The sequence below is a fragment of the Sebastes fasciatus genome, chromosome 19 (genome assembly GCF_043250625.1).
Source record: "Sebastes fasciatus isolate fSebFas1 chromosome 19, fSebFas1.pri, whole genome shotgun sequence".
Classification (NCBI taxonomy): domain Eukaryota; kingdom Metazoa; phylum Chordata; class Actinopteri; order Perciformes; family Sebastidae; genus Sebastes; species Sebastes fasciatus.
This window is the reverse complement of record NC_133813.1, coordinates 4,629,985-4,642,926: the sequence shown is the minus strand read 5'-3', so window position 1 is coordinate 4,642,926 and position 12,942 is coordinate 4,629,985. Positions and strand designations below refer to the sequence as shown.

The window sequence follows — 12,942 nt, the reverse complement described above, 5'->3', positions numbered from 1 at the left end:
TACTCTGAATAATCCATACTATAATAATCACTAGTTTTCACTGGAACAACAACCTACTGAAGAATCAGTGGGTATGAAAACTCTGGAAAAAGGTGCTAAATTTATTGATTGGTGGATTGGCCCTCCCTTCACACCAGGCGGCTACAACACTGGCTGCTCTTGGTCTACAAATCCATTTTGGGAATGACCCCTCGCTACCTCTCCAATCTTCTGCACATTTCCGACAGCAATCGCCGTTTAAGATCCAGTGACTTCATTAGGCTCATCATTCCAAAAGTCCGTACTGTGTTTGGTCATAACTCCTTTCATTTTGCCGCTGCAAATGACTGGAACTCACTACAAAACACGCTCAAACTAACAGCTCTCACCTCTCTCAACATGTTCAAACAAAAGCTGCAACAAGTCATAGTTGACTGCTGTACTTGCTGACCAGCCCTCACTTCTCTCTCTCTCTTCCATTTTTACAAAGAACATCCAGTAGGGGAGAGTGGGGTAAAATGAGCCAGTGGGTAAGTTGACCCACCCCCTGTATCTTGGCAACTGTGATTATGTTTTGTCATGTGACCATAAATTCAGGAAGTACCCATCATTTCTATCTTGCTGTGATGAAGTGAAGCACATGGGAGAAGTAGTAAGTACTTTTTTACACCAAAAACATTTTTTTCCCTATCTGCATGTCAGGAATAATGAATGTTAGGTCAAAGCAAATTTATCCAGGTCTAAAAAAATATATGATACATGTTGGTGATTTACTAAAGATATAACACCATGTTAATCCCTTCGCTAAAGATTAGCCTGAATTGCTAAACTGGGCCATTTTTTCCAAAATGGTAGCTATGGGGCAAAGTGAGCCAAAGGCTATGGGGTAAGTTGAGCCACTGGCTCACTAATATTCTACTATTATTCCGAGCCACTGGCTCAATTTACCCCACCATAAATTAACCAAATTAATTCTCTGATGTATAAAATGGTATTACTGTTGAGTGTTTCACAACTTGGTTTGATTTTTTTATGTGTTAACCTTTATAGAAGAGGGAGATAAAGGAAGTTAAAACAGTTGGTTATAGTGGAACAGTAGAGGCAAAGAGGGTCCTCACAGAGGAGGTAGAGAAGGAGCTTGCAGACCATATCAAGAAGCTGGCTGAACAGTTCCACGGCCTTACTCCAAAGAAATGCTGTGAACTGGCATTGGAATTGGCAGAAAGAACAACCTTCCTGTCCCCAACAACTGGAAAGAGCAAGGTTTAGCAGGTAGGCCTAGGTCAAACCAAAGACCAAGACGAAAATCACAGCGTACAGCAGTTCTGAGGAGAGTGTGATGCCATCCCATTTGATGACACTTCTGAGCATGAGAGTTCTAATGATGAGAGAAGTGAATCAGACATCTCAGATCTGTCAGTTGGTGACTTTGTCATAGTAAACTTTGTATCCAAAGGCAGAAGCTACCATTACATTGGCTTGGTTGAGAGCCTGGAGGGCAACGAAGTGAGTGCAAGATTTCTCAGAAGAATCCGGGGGAACACTTGACGTGAGAAGCCCACCTTTGTATTCAAGGAAAAGGATGAGGCATCTTTTCCACTGAGTGATGTGCTGAAGGAGCTACCTCAACCTCAAAAGGCTGGAGGAACTGCAAGGAGGGAGCAACAGTTCATATTTCACTGCAACCTTGACGACTGGAATATTGTCGAATATTGAATGATATTTTGATTGTTCAATGGTCTTGAAACTCACAGGTGGTTTGTTCTCACAAGTTCATAACTGTGAAACTGTTTGTTAACACACTTATGCTGAGGTTTAAACTTAAAAACTCAGATGTTCAGTTTACCCCACGATGGCTCAACTTACCCACTGACTCGGATCAACTTGCCCCTTACCTGGGGCAAGTTGAGCCACAGGAGCACTTTTTTTGGGAAGGTCATTTTTTCCAGACAACTTTGTGATGGATGCATGCTGATCATTTCATTTGATAGGAGAGATCCTGAATTTAAGGTTCAAGTTTTCATTCTGCTTCTGTCTCATTTTTCCTAACCTCGAGGACAGCATAAGTAAAAATTGGCTCATCTTACCCCACTCTCCCCTAATCCGCCTTTTTTTTGTACATAGTGTTTATTAATTTACCTATGCTGTTTTTAGCCATTTTCTCATGTGTTTGTCATACTGTATTGCATCTGTGCTGTTTGTGTCACTTGTGTGGACTGTGCTACTGCCTCTTGGCCAGGTCATCATTGTAAATGAGAATTGGTTCTCAATTGATTTTACCTGGTTAAATAAAGGTCAAATAAAAAAATTTAAAAAATTGACATTGAAGCTTATAAAACAAAATGTTGCTGTATTTTTATTGATACTGATTGTGTTTTAAATCATAAAATCTATAGATTGCCTAACTTCTTCTTCGTGTGTTTCTAAAAAAACAAAACCTGCTCAGCAGCGCCCCCACCGAGCTGCAGGCGGAACTGACAGATCCGAACATGTGTTTCTCTCTGCTCTTTCAGTCCAGTCAGTGTTAGCTGATGGCAAAGCACAGCTAGGTAGCAGCTAACAATAACCAACCAGGTAGTACACCTCTCAGCTCTCGGATACTCTGCTTCACCTGAACCAGGTTACAGAACCAGCGAGGAGCGCTTTTACTTACTTTAACACAGCTAATTATCAGCTAACATCAGCTAACCAGCTGCAGACTCTCCTTAAGAAAATGGCCACTGTTTCACTCCCTGCTGCTACCAGAGCTCTACTGCTGGATATCGAGGGAACAACAACACCAATCACCTTTGTAAAGGTAAGTTATGTTAGATAGATTTATCAGCATATTAATAGGATTATAAACTTTATTATGTAGCATTTAAAAACGACTCTTTACCTGCTTTAATAACAGAATAACAGATGACAGTTTAGCATTCAGCTAAACTAGCTCAGCTTCACGGTGTTTGTGGGTTTGTAGCAGAGTCATAGCTTCAATTTAACGCTACTTTTCTTTACTCTGATTGTTTATTTACTTGCTCACTCTCTTAATTAATCAATTAATAGTCACATTAGATTGTAAAGTCTAACTGTAAATGTCTAAATATTCAGTCAACACCCTGATAAAAACACACCATATGCTGCGTTCATGTTCATATCGGAGCTGTCGTAATTATGAGTTACCAACTTCTAAATAACGATTTTTAATTATTATATTGTTTTTATTTTAAATCAATACAATGATACAAATAAACAGTAATACTTCAAAGTAAACAGATACATTTACTTTATTTTTAGTTTGTCATGTTACTTTATTTTATGTTTATCCTCATTTGCTTTTATATATATATGTATATATAATATATGTATATATAATATATAATATATGTATGTGTATATATTAATATATATATATATATATTATATGTATATATATATATATATATATATATATATATGTGTATATATGTGTGTATATATGTGTGTACATATATTGTATATATATATATATACAATATATGTGTATATATATATATATATATATATACATATAAAAGCAAATGACAGGATAAAACATGCCAGGGGTCAACATAAATAAATAGAAAGTAATTTTTTTTTGTTTAAATTATTGTCTTATTATATAGCTACATTTCTTTCTTGAAAACATGAAAGGGAGGTTTTACTTTTGCAAATTTACATTTATTAATGTAAAATTTGCAAAAAATATGAGCTTGATTAGAAAAAATACTCTCTTATATATTGTTTAAACCTAAAAAAAAACCACATTTTCCAGTAGAAGTTCAAAATTGCAGATGTTATCCATAATAAATACACTAATATTTTGCCACTGTTTACAGGTACGTATACATTTCCAGAACAGATGGACAATAGTTTCAGTATCGGAGTCACATAAGGCACAGCTTAAATCAATGTAATTTTTAAATTGAACTAAAAAGGACCCAACAAGGTTGCATCAATGAATGATTTTAAACTTTTTAACCTATATATTTTTTTGTTTTTTAACCTTTTAACCAAAACTTTTTTTTTATCCAAAATTTTTTTGTGGGAGAGTCCAAAATCCTTTCCAGGATAAATTGTTTACACGGTTATTCCAAAAAGCTTTTGCAGGTGAAACAGAAACAATATTAAATTGAAATAGAGCAACTTGTAAATAACGTTCACGTCAACATCCAAATCATAAGTACAACTGGGAAATTCTGACTTTTATGAAATCTCTGATATATCTGACTTTGTGCCAAAATCTGCTGTTCAATGGCGGTTATTAAACCCAAACGTAAAGGATATTGTGCTATAATGTTAATGCACAGCATTGTTTTAAACTCTTAAACAACCAACTTTATCATACAGCTGTTAGTAGTTATCAGATGACGTGAATCCATCCAGATGTTCATTCATTCCATATGGTTTGAAAGCAGCATAACAGTTATGCATTACACAATACACAGTCAAAATATTTTGCACCAAAGGCACAAAACAATGAATGAAATATGAATGAATGATTTATTTTTTGAATGAATACGAACCCGTACATTTACTGTCTGAATTATTTATTTTTTCATTCTGTAAGGAGCCATCTAATGACTCCACTTTGTGTTTTTCAGGATATCTTATTTCCATACATCCGGGACCATCTTGAGGAGTACTTGTCTTCTCACTGGGAGGAAGACGAGTGCAAACAAGATGTTCATCTCCTAAAGAAACAGGTAAACGGGTGATTCACCACTAACTCAATCCAATTTAAAGACGAAAATCTTCCTGCCAACAATCGTTTATTGTCAACAGCTTAGTCAGTGAAGGAGGGAAGACTTTGGCCTTTGCCATGTATGTCAGTGTATTAATAATTGTGTACAAATGTGTAAAAAGGATTATAATTTCTACAGTGTTGTTCTCACAATATGTAAATACTCTTAGAGCTGAATGACAAAATTTTAACTCCAGATCAACAACAACGAACAACAAACGTGTCAGGATGTGGGGTTGCAGATCCTGCAAAAATTTGGTTTATTTAAGTATTAAAATTATTGAAACTTGGAAGCTGGGAATGATACACCTGTGGACGATAAAAGCCTGACTTATTTAATTATAAATGCGGTACAAAACCTGGTGAAAAACTCCTGACTCATGTCGTGCTACGGATAGCCAAGGATTTGATTTGATGCTTCCTTAATAAAAAAAAACCCTGACTGCCGTTGCAGATTGAGGAGGACATGAGACAGAACCGGTCGTGCCCTGTCCACGCCGTGGACCAGACGGTTCACACAGACGAGGAGAAGGCCATTAGAGAGGTAGTGGATAATGTGCTGTGGCAGATGGCAGCAGACAGGAAGTCCACAGCACTCAAACAGATCCAAGGTCACATGTGGAGGACGGCTTATTCTTCTGGGAGAATCAAAGGCGAGTAAGTACACTGATCAATTTCCTCACTTCAAAAATTCATAATATGTTTATACAAATGCTCTGTTCAAACCTGAGTAATGGCTTGGCAAGGTTTCTAGAAACATGATCAATATGAATGCTGTATGATGCACCCAAACAGTTCAGCAACCAGGACTATCTAATATCTAAAATTCTTCTTGTGACAAACAAGACAAAACTAACGGGGAGATTTCGAAGACCGATAAATTCAATATTTGAAATATATAATTTCTGTATAATCCATTCTGAGAAATAGAAAACAATTGTAAACCATGCTCAAATTCATTACAAAGTTTTGATATGAGGTGATTTCGGGACCTAAAATCGGCGTCAATGAGCTTTATTAAAGTAATCAAATAGTGTTTTATCTTCTCATTCTGGTCTTGTTTGAAACAGGGTCTACCAGGATGTAACTCCATCCATCAAAAGATGGAGAGGACAGGGACTTAAAGTGTACATTTACTCCTCTGGAAGCGTGGAGGCACAGAAACTTCTGTTTGGATACTCTGAGGAAGGAGATGTTTTAGATGTAAGTACAGCCGCCTCTCTCATCGTGTATTTAATACTCATCAGAAGATTATTGTCCATTTTTCTGGCTTATATGAGAAGGAACTTTTGTCTTGTAAATACATTTTTAATTTTTTTTAATTGGTTAAAGGCAATTGTAAACTAATGCTGTTAATGTTATAGATATTGTGGCTAATGAGATGTTCTTTTTAAAAATCATTTCAGTTATTAGATGGCCACTTTGACACCAGTATAGGAGCTAAAGTGGACGGCAAAAGCTACGAGAGGATTGCTGAGAGGATTGGCTGCCAACCGGAGGAAATCACATTCTTGACCGACGTCACTCGTGGTAAGTATATTAGCAGTAATGTATTCATAAGCCTCAGCTGTACTTCAGCACTTTAGTGCTAATTTTAAACTAAAACATTACATCTGCTATACATCAGCATGCTAGTATGCTGACATTAGCATTTAGCTCAAAGCACCTCCTCACAAAGCTGCTAATCTTCTTAAAGCTGCCCTGTGGACTTCTCATGTCAACAAACAAAGTTTCTGTTTACATTCGGTGTTACTCAACAAAACTCATTGTCTTTATCCTTGAGGTCTAACGAACACCTTTGTTGGTGCATTAGGGTGTTTTCTTGGCAGGTGTGTTTATCATTGGAGTAGTGTGAAACCATTGCATGAGAGCGAACAAAACAGCGACCCACAGATAAAAACTTTAGTGCTAATACTGGTCAAAATCCAGCGGAGTGGAGGAGGGTTGCACTCGTGTTGCTGTGCATGAAAGCTTTGCGAGTAAAAACACCCGTATGACAGCCGACGTAAAACAAAAGATCGGATCGGGCTCAATATAGCCGATACCGATCAGTTAAAAAATGACATGATCGTCCCCGATACTGATCTTTGAGATCGGATCGGGACAGCCCTACTCTGAAACGGTCGTGATCGGAACACCGAACACGCAACAACCGGACATTTTGATGCTGGTAACTGTTTTAATTCAATGTTTAAAGCGTGCTAACTTGTCTGGATAGCAGAGGCAAACCCCACTTCCGTTGCCAACAGGCACGCAAATATTTTTGACGACGTCGGCTGTAAAAGGGTCTAGGGATGTCACAAGAACTGATACTTCGGTACCACCGTTTCTCTACAGTACCGGGGCTCGAGCATAACTAAATTTCCTTGATAATGCTACATTGTGAACAACAAATCTGTGTTGAAATCGGCAGGAGAGCTGGTTAACGTTATCCGTCAGCAGCCGGTGGACGGCGCAGTCCTGCTTGGCTAAATAACGGAGCTAACAGCTGACGTACAGAGGTTGCATTGAGTACATTATGATGTGTTCAAGCTATATTCAGTAGAAATGAGTATTGAGCGAAAGGAAAATTATAACGTTATCATGATGTGTTCAAATGTAATCCTGTAAAATGTAGTTTTTCATTAGAAATTGATGATAAAGTCGCAGTATGCAAACGGTAATAAAAGGAGTGTATGTTGAAGTACACAGGATTTATTGTTTTGTTTTTACCGTGGGTATTGAGAATCGTTGAATTTCACTGGTACTGGTATCGACTACTACATTTCTGGTATCGTGACATCCCTAAACAGGTCTATTAATGCGGGATTAAACTTTGGATCCATATATTCACTCCGTGTTTTTGTCTTTGCAGAGGCTAAAGCCGCTGAAGAAGCCGGGGTGAACGTGGTGGTGGTGGTCAGGCCCGGAAACATGGAGCTGACGGATGACGAGAGATCCCACTATAACCTCGTTACATCCTTTAGCCAAGTTGAACTGACGGGACGTGTTTAACGCAGAGCGCAGAGGAAGACCTAATGACCTGTTCCTTCTCCTCTTTTGCCCTCCCACCCCACCTCCCTCCTTTTTGCAACTCTAATGTTTTTGTTTGTTCCACGTTGACAGTTGAAGAAGTGTAGGAGATGCTGCTGGGACTACAGTTAGCCACCAGTAGGGCGTCTAGGTGTCCCAGCCTGTGAGAAGTCAATGTACCCCGGTCTTTCAGGATGCCTTTCACATGAATGGAAACAGATCTACGGAGCGTAATCACTCTCATTGGACCATTTGATTGACTGGGAAGAGAACAGGAAAGCTGTAGATAAGAAAAGAAAAAGCCTGAAGGAAACTGCACACCTGTGAAGTTACTTTACCTTTTTACCTTTTAGATGATTTGGTTGCTGAACCTCTCCACTGTTAATCCAAACTTTCCAACTGTATGTGTTGTATTTGTAAACATTTTCCATCCATGTGCCGTTTTCTCCCTCGACACACACACACACACACACACACACACACACACACGTGTTGCAGATGTATGAAGTTTTCTCCAGTGATCGAACTGTTAAACGTCGTAATGTTTTAGAAAGTAGACATACAGTAGAGATGCACTCGGCAGCCGTGGTGCTGCTGCCGACAGGAAGTTCTCATTTCAGATGTGTCTTAATTAGTCCTCTCAGCAGGTGAATGGTGTCTATTTAAATGTGCCATCCTCGTAATGTTGGTGTTGGAAAGTTAACCCTAAAAATTGCCAAATTGATGATTCATGTGTGTGAAACATAAATGGTATTATTCAGGAAATGATAACATAAAAACTTGCTTCCAATAAATGCCTTGTCTCACACAGAAGCCTGTCTTCTTCCTCAGTCCACGTTTATGTTCGAATGTGTCGACAAATACTCGATGGAAACGCTTCAACATTTAACACTTTAGACTGTAAATCTAAAACGGTTAAAGGGTCCAGATCCTAAAAGAAGTTTCTGAATTATCCCTAGTGGTATTGAGCTATACATATACTAGTTTTGGTTTTATGTGCTAAAAAATTGAAAGGAAAATGTTTACATTTTGTGAAATACTATTATCTGCATTCTTGAAAAGAGTTTGATAAGAAGATTGATACAACTTTCATGTCTGTGTGATAAATATAACGTGTTACTTAGTGAGCTTTAGATGTTCTGGTAGGTGGATTACCTTGTGACAGAGTCAGGCTAGCTGTTTCCCCCCGTTTCCAGTCTTTATGCTAAGCTAACTGACTGCCAGCGAGAGCTTCAGAGAGTGGTATCAATCTTCTCATTTCACTCTGGCAAGAAAGTAAATAACTATTCCTTTAAATTCCTCTAGAAATAAAGCCTTTCTGCTGATTTTCCAACATAGTTTTGTTTGTAAAGTACAAAGACTTCTGGTGGAGAAACACTGAATCCTTCTACTTAAATATAAACATACTGAGTTTAGAAAGACTGGATTCACTCAAAGCGACTGCTTCCTTAAGTGTCATCTTTCCAGAAAGACTGTTTTAGTTACTCTGAATAATCCACGCTATAATAATCAATCTAGGCTGAAGAAACAATGAGTAAGAAAACTCTGAAAAAGGTGCTAAATTTATCGACACTGACGATTATTAAAAATCAAAATGTTGCTGTATATTTATTGATACTGATTGCGTACTTGTGCAAACTTGCATTTTAAATCATAAAATCTATAGATTCATGCAATCCCCTAAAAAACTAAAACATTTGAAAAGATACAAAAATTATTTGCAATGTTTAAAAAGAAGTGTTAAAACACCGTTGCATATAAAAGAAAAAATGACCCAGCAGGTTTTCTATGTTTAAATGCTTCTAAATAAAAAAAGATGTAACTGTCAGACATACAAACATGAAGTGGTGATCAAGTAATGGTAACAGTTTGTTTAGAAGGAATAAATGCATTTTAAAGTTGCTGATCCATGCGTCTCCTGCAGATCTTTGAACGTGAGTCGGTGTAACATCCCTAAAGTTGATCCGACTGGTGCCGGGACACTTCAGAGCGGGTCTCTGCATAGCTTCCTGGACCACCAGAGTTGTCTCTGCACACGATGGAAAAGCGGTTGTGACGAAACTCGATGGCAAAAGTGCCGAAGAAGGCGAGGAAGAACATGGCCACCGCCCACTGAAACTGAGCCGCTTGCATGTGGAAGCCCTGAGCCATCAGGGCGACGTCTGCAGCAGGCGAGTTAAGGGTGGTTTATGCATTCATAAAATACAGTATGTCAGTCATTACCTTTTAAATATTACGTTCATTAGTCTCTTAAACTAGTCTGAGTAAAAGGATACGGGGAATCATGCAGACGGTGATGCACCCAGACAACAGGAAGCGGAGGATACCGGCCTTCTTCCCTTCATTCTTCAGATTAACTCTCACGGTGATGTAGGACTGAACCCAGCAGTACAACGTTCCCAGGCCAAATGTCAAGAAGGTGCCAAAGTTGTGGATCATCTCCTCGGAGAATAGCTAAAACTAAACCCAATTAATTAACTCTTACAAATAGTCTAATACATGTACTGTATGTGTCAGTGGTGCACGATGTTACCTGAACGTTTCCCACAAGCGTCATTCCAAAGCAGGCGATAGAGAAAGCCACCAGACTCCCGACGTTCAGCCACTGTTTGTCCATCTCGTGTCTCAGCTGAACGTATCTGAGGACGGCAATAATGAACCCTGGATAATAAAAAAAGAACAATGAACAGTTAGCTTAATTCAACTTGTGGCACAAACCTGTATTATAACATTATAAACATGATTAAACACTGCTCTTACCTACAAACGCAGCCAAGTTCATGATCTCACTGAAGATGCAGCTGGCTGGTGGAAAGTTGCCCGCAATACTGGAAGAGGAAAGGGAAGACATTTGTATCTGCTGTTCTAAAATAAACATTATTTACAACAATAACTTTACTGTTAAAAGGAAATGATGAGTATGTACCTAATGTAAGGAGCATAAAAGGATCCATTTCTTCTCCTGAAAAGAAATACAAATAAGATTAATCCAAATATAAGGAGATAAAGAGTCATTATTTGCTGTATATACTGAAATATTGTTTAATTATTACCTGTATTTTGAACCCAGCGGTGCAATCCTCTCATCATTGAGAGCCACAAAGTATCTGCATCAAAACATAGGAAGGGATGTCATACTAAAGATGAATAGAATTATAATATACTGTAGTCTCTTTGTTGTCATTTGGCCTCTTTCTGTAGTATTTTGCGTCTATTTTGCAGTCCTTGCATCTTTTCGAAGATGTTTTATGTCACTTTGTAGTCATTTTGTGTCACTTTGTAGTCATTTTTTGTCTCTTTGTAGTTATTTTGTGTCACTTAGTAGTCGTTTTATGTCACTTTGTAGTCGTTTTATGTCACTTTGTAGTCCTTTTTTGTCTCTTTGTAGTCATTTTGTGTCACTTTGTAGTCGTTTTTTTCGTTTCTTTGTTGTATTGTTTCTCTAAGGTAGTTTTGTGTCTCTTTGTAGTCGTGTTGCCTATTTTTGTAGTTATTTGTGTCACTTTGTAGTAGTATTATGTCTCTTTGAAGTTCTTTGTGTCTCTTTGTAGTCGTTTGTTCCAGTGACATTTTGCAGGTGCTGTTGTTATAAAAACTGCACCTTAACTTGAATATATATATTTATTTTATGAAGACAAGCTGTTTGACCTGTTTTTTTTCTGTCCAAAGCTTCACTGCCACAACAGATCCAGACTGACACTCCTCTGCAGATAATTACAGGCTTAATCTTAATCCTACAGCACACACTTACACTAAACCCTCAAAGAAAACTTGTTATATTTTCTTAAAATATCATAATTTCTTAAATTCTGCAGTCAAACTGGTGGTCCTATAATTATAATGAACAGAACTTACACAGTCCACAGTCCAGCAGCAGTGAGCACAGCGTAGACTGGAGGTAGAAAAGCCCACAGACTGAAGCTCCACATCCTGTCTCCTTTGACACCACAGAAGAAGAACTCTGGTTTAAAGGTCCCCTATTGTAAAAAGTGAGATTTTCAGGTCTTTTATATTATAAAGCAGGTTCAAGTGCTATATATATAAATACTGTGAAAGTATCAAAACGCTTAATATACAGAGAAATACACACAGCCTTATTTCCTTTTCATAAATTGTGCGTTTGAAACAAGCCGTTAGGATTTCTGTCCATTTGTGATGTCACAAACATACCATATTTAGATAATTACACGGTTTTAAATGTAAATATTCTAAATGGGTCCCAGTTTATTTCCTGTTGCAGTGTATATAAATAACATCAGCTGACAGGAAGTAAACATGGACCCAAACTGTTGCCTAGCAACTTTTGCAATTCCGTTGAAATGCACTAAAACGGAGCGTTTCAGACAGAGGGTAAATACAGGTATATTCAGGCAGACAGTATGAGGAAAATAAAGTTTTTTTTTAACACTAAAGCATGAAAACATGTTCTATTAGAAACACAAAATACAAGTATGAACCTGGAAATGAGCATGATATGGGACCTTTAATGTAGTTTGGGAGATGGTGGGAACATTCACTTAAAAAGAGAGATACATGTCAACAGAAACATTAGCAGCAGATTCTCCATGAAGGAGAGGAAACAGGTTCTTCCTGTTTGTTTGTAAACACAAGATAACTGGATGAAACCACCTACCTGTCCTGTCCTTCCTGAGGATATAATCTCTCACCTGGTCCTTCTGCTTCCTGTGTGTAGACTGTAAATACTGTATTAACCTCTTATTTACATTATCTGTGATTATAGTCGGTAATATGTTGGTAACAGCTCGTCTATATGCTGCTAAAGGTGTAACGATGTCGTCGTTGTCTCAAATAGAAAGTACAGTACAGCATGTAGTCAAATGAGCTGGAAGGGCAGGGTTTCCGGTTGGCCATCTGTCCTTCAAAATAAAAGCACGGAATTGTAGTCTACTTTTTAAAAAAAAAAATTATTGAGGATAATCAATTTACAAACATTAAGGCATTTTAATCTAAACTCAATATTTCTAACATACAAGGCACAATTGGATAAGAAAGATAACTTAAATTATAAAAAATAATATAACAAAAATAAAAGAGGGTAGAAAATAATTAAAGGAACAAAAAAAGAAATGCATAAATAAATAAATAAGACTGCACTTTTCCATAGTATAGTATCATAATGATTTTTTTATTACTTAAGTAAAAGTAGCAATACAAGAGTGTGAAACTGTTACAAGCAAAAGTCCTGCATT

General features: G+C 37.5%; 2 protein-coding genes across 2 annotated transcripts; one reads left to right on the top strand and one right to left on the bottom strand.

Moving 5' to 3' along the window:
* Positions 1–2,458: 2,458 nt before the first annotated feature.
* Positions 2,459–8,542, top strand: enoph1 (enolase-phosphatase 1). Its single transcript, XM_074617360.1, has 6 exons — positions 2,459–2,776; positions 4,581–4,682; positions 5,175–5,377; positions 5,791–5,923; positions 6,127–6,250; positions 7,575–8,542. Exons 1-6 carry the CDS (start codon positions 2,693–2,695, stop codon positions 7,712–7,714), a joined length of 786 nt encoding a protein of 261 aa, XP_074473461.1. The 5' UTR covers positions 2,459–2,692; the 3' UTR covers positions 7,715–8,542.
* Positions 8,543–9,327: 785 nt separating this feature from the next.
* On the bottom strand, positions 9,328–12,540 carry tmem150c (transmembrane protein 150C). Its single transcript, XM_074617361.1, has 8 exons — positions 12,366–12,540; positions 11,588–11,709; positions 10,786–10,839; positions 10,659–10,694; positions 10,493–10,560; positions 10,266–10,393; positions 10,009–10,186; positions 9,328–9,894 (listed from the first exon to the last, which is right to left on the bottom strand). The coding sequence occupies exons 2-8, from the start codon at positions 11,659–11,661 to the stop codon at positions 9,686–9,688; spliced, it is 747 nt and encodes a 248-aa protein (XP_074473462.1). The 5' UTR covers positions 11,662–11,709; positions 12,366–12,540; the 3' UTR covers positions 9,328–9,685.
* Positions 12,541–12,942: the final 402 nt, after the last annotated feature.

What these genes read in the sequence shown, in the direction of transcription:
- enoph1 (XM_074617360.1), top strand. Translation starts at nt 2,693, where the DNA reads ATGGCCACTGTTTCACTCCCTGCTGCTACCAGAGCTCTACTGCTGGAT. An exon ending in CACCAATCACCTTTGTAAAG is followed by an intron (nt 2,777 to 4,580) that starts GTAAGTTATGTT and finishes TGTGTTTTTCAG; the next exon opens with GATATCTTATTTCCATACAT. An exon ending in CTTGACCGACGTCACTCGTG is followed by an intron (nt 6,251 to 7,574) that starts GTAAGTATATTA and finishes TTGTCTTTGCAG; the next exon opens with AGGCTAAAGCCGCTGAAGAA.
- tmem150c (XM_074617361.1), bottom strand. Translation starts at nt 11,661, where the DNA reads ATGTGGAGCTTCAGTCTGTGGGCTTTTCTACCTCCAGTCTACGCTGTG. An exon ending in GCTGCTGGACTGTGGACTGT is followed by an intron (nt 10,840 to 11,587) that starts GTAAGTTCTGTT and finishes GTTTTGATGCAG; the next exon opens with ATACTTTGTGGCTCTCAATG. An exon ending in CCGCTGGGTTCAAAATACAG is followed by an intron (nt 10,695 to 10,785) that starts GTAATAATTAAA and finishes ATTTCTTTTCAG; the next exon opens with GAGAAGAAATGGATCCTTTT.